The sequence below is a fragment of the Tamandua tetradactyla genome, chromosome 16 (genome assembly GCF_023851605.1).
Source record: "Tamandua tetradactyla isolate mTamTet1 chromosome 16, mTamTet1.pri, whole genome shotgun sequence".
NCBI classification, from domain to species: domain Eukaryota; kingdom Metazoa; phylum Chordata; class Mammalia; order Pilosa; family Myrmecophagidae; genus Tamandua; species Tamandua tetradactyla.
The window spans coordinates 67,162,572-67,168,571 of record NC_135342.1 but is presented as its reverse complement, the minus strand read 5'-3'; the positions used below and the strand labels follow the sequence as shown (position 1 = coordinate 67,168,571).

At 39.1% G+C, this 6,000-nt stretch overlaps 1 protein-coding gene across 8 annotated transcripts in view; it reads right to left on the bottom strand.

Moving 5' to 3' along the window:
- Positions 1 to 1,550: 1,550 nt before the first annotated feature.
- Positions 1,551 to 6,000, bottom strand: part of PHLPP2 (PH domain and leucine rich repeat protein phosphatase 2) — a 126,402-nt gene continuing 121,952 nt past the window's right edge. For all 8 annotated transcript variants that reach the window (XM_077132929.1, XM_077132930.1, XM_077132931.1 and 5 more), the window contains one exon: positions 1,551 to 4,602. In XM_077132929.1, the coding sequence (XP_076989044.1) occupies positions 3,448 to 4,602 (1,155 nt within the window). In that variant the 3' untranslated portion in view covers positions 1,551 to 3,447. The remainder of the gene's footprint in view (positions 4,603 to 6,000) is intronic.

Here is a 6,000-nt window from a genome sequence, read left to right as displayed (position 1 = left end):
TATAATGAGTCTTAAGACTACATACGACAATGATTGCACAAAACCATAAGATATGAACCCACTGTCTGGATGACATCCACTGGCAACAGTGAGAGAAAACCCTTTAGCATCTGGGAGAAGTACATGAAATTTAGAATACAAGGAGCTTATGTGTAATCACAAAATGAGGGAAACAGGGCAGGATTTACTGTAGCTGCTTTTCTCAATCTAGGAAGTGCTTACCCAACTATGAGGCAAAATCACTAACTGGAGAGAAAGATTAACTTGTTTCCACGATTGGGGAACCTGAAAGGCTCCACCCAGAGAGAAGTAAAAAGGGATATAAGACAGTTCTGTAGTGATGTTGCAGACATCACTGAATGGCTTGGAGACTAATTATTTAATAAGTGGTACATTTATCAATAATAGCCAAGTGCTCCCTTATGGAGGTCTCTTCATTAATAATTATTGAACAGATAGAGAAGGTGAGCCTGTGGCTTCCAAGAACCTGCTTTTGCTGTAGTTCTACATGGAAAGAAGAGCATCATTTAATATTCAGTATATCGGTCAAACCTAACTGGCTCCATCTCCTGGAAAATAGCACTCACTATTAACAATTGTAATAGCACCCAATGATGACTAAGCTGCTTGAGTTGGCTCTTCTATACACCAGAAAAAATAATTCATCAACTTATTGCACACACATATTAATCTACAGTAGTATAATAAAGCCCTCATTTGTTTTAGGAGTGGTAATTCAATGACTCTGTAGTAGCACTGTAGCTTTATGTCAAACCAACATTCAAATTTTCGAATATATTTCCAATTCATCTGGATGAAAATAAGAATACCAGGGCTGCCAAGAACTGCTCCCATAATCGGGGCTTTCTTTCAAAGTTCTGTTAACTCTATTAAATGGGAGTTACACACAGAGACCTGAGAATCAAGCAGAGGCCAGAATCTCTGGGTAGAGATCAACTGTTTCTGCCCACCTGGGAAACACATCCTCTCAGTAAAGTACTGGGAAGTAAATTACATTCACCTGAAGACTGATTATTGGATTTCACCATTTGACATCCTAATCAGGTAACTCAATTTCTATCAATTACCTCATATGTTTAGAGTTCTGTTATGTTTTTGGTAGTGGGCTATGCCCTTTTTACCCTCTGTTTGAACACAGAGCAACTGTAGATGGAAATCAATAAATCAGGCTAAAATTACAAAAAGAATAATCAGTTTTGGTAGAGTCAATACGAAAGGTTTTCAATATAAACTAATGTTCCTTAAAATCATTTTCTACCACATAAAAGAACATTTGGAATTTCAGAAGTCTATGAACATGTTTACATTTTCATTTGTTAAGTCATTTCAGAACTGGGTTTTGTGGTGGTTTTAGAGGGTGTAAACAAATAGAAGACAAGAAAAGCATTCAAGGATAAAGAACAATTTTTCTAAGACTATATTATTAAAGTGATACATTCCCAAAATAACCTTTATTTTTGGACATTGCTATTCTATAACCCAAAGTTTTGCTGTCTGGGTAGCAAAATACTTTATACCACCCCACACTATAATCTTGGGGGTTTTCCTTCAATTTCATTTCTTTTTTTTTTTTTTTTTTTCATTTTTCCTATATAAAAATAAGGTGGCAACACACTATTGTTCCCATCTTTCTAACAGCACCTAAACTTTGTTTGTAGGAGCCCCCATGTTCCCCACTGCAAATCCAAGACCTGAGTTATAAAATTTTTCAGTAGCTTACTAGTAGCTTGACACAGGGAAGTAAAGTGTTCCTACCAATATGGGGACTCAAACTCAGATTCTCGAGGGGTTGTACGTTTGAAGAGTACAGAATCCATCAAAGTGTACCCCACTGACACACACACACAAATATGGGGCCTCTGAGAAATGAAAACTGCATACCCCTTTATGGATAGCTTATCTGGTTTTCTACTATTGCATTAAACAGAAACTTCACAAAACACAAAAGAATACATTTTTATAATCAATCCTATCTTTAGCATTTTTCCTAATGAAACAAAAATAGTTCCACTTATTTTCTTTTTAATTGTGAAAGTATCCCCCAAATTTAAAGCACATTCCCCATCAGATAAAGTCAAGCAATGTCAAAGTTTTGTATGAATAAATAGAAATTAATTTTTCTAAGTAAATCTTCTAATTGAAAAGGCAACTGGACAGAAAGATGCAGAGAATGTGCAAAAAATACAGTAAACCAAGTTTTACGTAAGCTTAGGATTTTCTCAATTAAGAGTCTTTCTTATATTAGTAATTGAGCCTAGTACTCTGAAACCACGTAAGCTGGATAAACAGTTTTCGGGAGAGCACTCTGCTAAACCTTAAAGAGGTGAATTCTCATTTCTGACGTTTCCGTAAACCATCCCTCTGCTCTACAATAAGAAAAGGAACATGTCTGACATGTTCTATTCATCCATCTGTTCTTGTTCAGCCTCACTCTGTTCAGAGTCATCTGCTATAACTCAAGGTTACTTGGACACAGGGTGCTACCAGTCTTGGCCTTACCTCTTAAGGAGGCTGACTGCCAGCTCTACCATATGTCATAGAAGGAGGCCAATCCCCAAATTCCTACCTTGTGATCTGCTGGGAAATTCCTGGCAGGTGTCACGTTTGTCAAGGAATTACTCTCTTTTCTTGGATTTGGGGGGAAGTAGTCTTAGTCCTCACTGCTTCCTCATCTTCACCCCCAAAGATTCTACTCCCCGCAAGCTGTTCAGGAACTTTCAGATTCTGACATTCAACAGTGAAATCAATTTACCATGGTCCTTCCTAGTACCCCACAGAAGGCTGCAACACCTGATTCTCTCTCCCTATGGACAGAGGTGCCAGCTGCCTCTAAGATTGGCTCGAGTGCAGATTCAAAAATAAAAAGTTCACAATGAAAAGTGCTCTCATTACATTACGTACATAAGTTATCTGCTTGATTGGTTCTACGTTTCCAATAAACATCATTTTGATAGGCTGTATTCTCGTAGAGAAGAATGAGAAGTCATGTGAATAGTCACATCACATCCCGTCAGTTAGGTGGGATAGAGGTGATTTCTCTGTCACAGAGATCCATCAGCAGCAACTAGTAAAGAGAATCAATCTTCAGTTATTTCCTCCACAGAAATAGTCCCTTTCCTGCCCAGGTAGGCAAATTCTCAATATTATCCTAGGAGAGAAAGGGTTAATGGCAGGTGGTAGGACTGATAGAGAACTTCAGCTTTCTTCCCAGTAAATCTGGGGATTCCAGTGCAGGTTAAATGTGAAACTTAACACTGATGGTGGTTACTAGCTTATCCAGAGCAAGATCCTCATAGCTCTCAACTTTTTGGCTCCACATTCTACCCCATTCATATTGGTTTAGAATTGGAGAGGCAAAATACCTCTGGAAGGGTCCCTCCCCACCACTACACAGCTGTCTCTAACATGGTGGCTCCCGTGGGAGAATTACAGTGCTGTGTCAAACTCCTCAGGAAGCTCGGTCCGATCCTCTTCGCTGGGCTCCAGCTCAGGCCTGCTCTCTTGGTGTTGTTTCATTTGCTCCTTCACTTCTTCTTCCAGGTCACGAGGTACAACAAACTGATCCTCTGGTTCCAGCTGAGTAGGGGCAGCAAAATAGCCAGTTTTCTTCCTGGGTGCCTCTGTGGCCACTTCAATGAGGTTCAGGCTATCTTCAAGAGGCACAATGGAGCCATTGGAGAGTTTCTTTCCATAGAGGCAGGAAGTGGAGGGAGACTTCTGTAACTCCATCTTGTCCTTGCTCACTGGTGGAAGGATGCCACTATTCACACTGTTCTGTCTTCGGATCCCAAAAAACAACCCTCTAGGATGCTCCTCAGGACAGGGGGTAGGCGAATTCTCTGTAAGAGTAGGGGAGTTCACAAGATCTCTTCCTCTACAGCAATGGATATCCACCTCTACTTCTACTTTGCTGCCATTTGTTATGACCCCTTCAACGGGCTGGTCATCATCACTGTCCAGGCCATTGTCAGACTGATTACTTGAGAAAGTCGCACATGAAGGCTGGCGCTGAATAACTCCAGAGGTGGGTGTTGGATGAAGGCTGCAGCGCCTCTCTGGCCTCGAGAGCAAGCCAGAGTCCAGACCAACAGTGTTATGTTCATCAGATGCAGTGGAGCCCACTTCACTGCTCACCTCTGAGGTGGACATTTCACTGCTGAGCTCGGAGGCAATACCACTACTAGAGGAAGGGGTGGTTGGCTTCGGGGGATCCTTAAAGGTGGTGGTTGAAGGAAATCCCACAGGACCTGGGAGGGTGAGCCCACTCATTTCACAAGTGCAGCCTTCCTCACCAATGTTCAAATAAACCACCATGGCCCCCACATTGTCCTGACAACCATAGCTTTGTGCTAAAGTACAGAGCTTCTTGGCAGCTGCCAATGGGTCTTGCACATGACGCACTGCAATGACAGCTTCTGTATGTGACAAGTATTCCCACAATGCTTTGTTCCCCAAAACCAGCAATTCATCTTGAATGGTAAGTGGAGTGGAAGATATGTGGGGCTTGGGGAGGATCCAAGGGTAGAGGTATGTACAGCCTAGCATCCGAGTACAGCAGGTTACCCCATTCACTTTGTTGTCCTACAGAAAAGCAGAATGCAAATCTTGAGAAACAACCAACAGTAACAGGCAACTTTATATCTTTTTAGATTACAATGCTTAGGAATCTGCAATAAAATAGAACTGACATGTTACATGGTTTTTCTTAGGATCTGTATAATTTTAAGTGGACTTAAGAAACAAATGTATCAAATTCTAAAAAGGCAAAATATATCTTATTAAACCAAAAGGTTCAGAGGAGTGAAGTTACAACCAACTAAAACTAAGCGACTAAAAGACAGCACTATCTCAACAGTTATTCGCTTGCTCTAACATGAAGTACTGGCCACAGCATGTCCTTAAAGAGAGAAATGTGTTAGAAAAACAATAAGCAAGGCTGTCATTAATTGTACCTTGCTAGTACTTTCAGAGAGGCCAAGATTCAGATGGGTCACTAAAAATGATTTCTCATTAAAGGCACAGTTTGGAGTCAGGAGATTCAGGAATGTATCACATGGCTAAGAGAATCTCTGTAGCTAAAGCACTGAATAAGTACTCAGGATTATTTAGCCTAGAAAAGAAGTCAGAAATTTGAACTGAAATATATTATAATTTACCTACTCTTTAATGATTGTACCAAGAATGAAAAGCAGATCAAATCAGAGCCCATGTACTCCTAAACTTAGAGAAAAGGAATAACCTTGATACACTATGTACTGCTTTAAGGTCATCAATATATTCATTTCATAGTTACACATCATTCTTGGTGTTAAAATCCTGGCTTTCATTAACCAGAATTTGTCACAAACCCTACTTTCCTCATCTGTTGAAATGGGAATGAAAGCAACTTCTCTCATGGGGGTTATTGTGAAGATAAACAAGATAATGAAAGTACATTTTTTGGCAAATAAAATACACAGAATAAATGTTTGTTGTTACAATAACAATAACATAAACATCAAACAAGTGTAATTCATTTATCTATTTGGTCAGGATAATATTTTCTTCCTTTTGTATAACCTTAACAGTCATTAAATTAGTCATTAAAAAATATTTTTTCATCCAACAAAAACCAGATTTTGTATCGTCTAGGACCCCTAAGAAACACCTAAACAGCACTGTCTAAATTCTGTAAAAATGAAATAGTCTAACAAAAAATGATCTTTCATCTTTCATTTGATTTGAATGAAAAACAATCCTACGACTAATGCCTCATATTTCCAGAATCCTAACAGTATCAACCACATTATAATGATACTTTTTGGTTTTGTGCTTCCTTAGATGGGATGGGCACAGAGTTCTGCTTTGCTGTAAACAATGTTCATAATTGCTAAAGTCTCTGTAGACCAAAAATGTTATATTTTTTTTAAAAAAAGGAGATAAGCTACAGTCAAGACACTGATGCTTCATAATAAAAAATGAATATCAAAAAAAGAATAT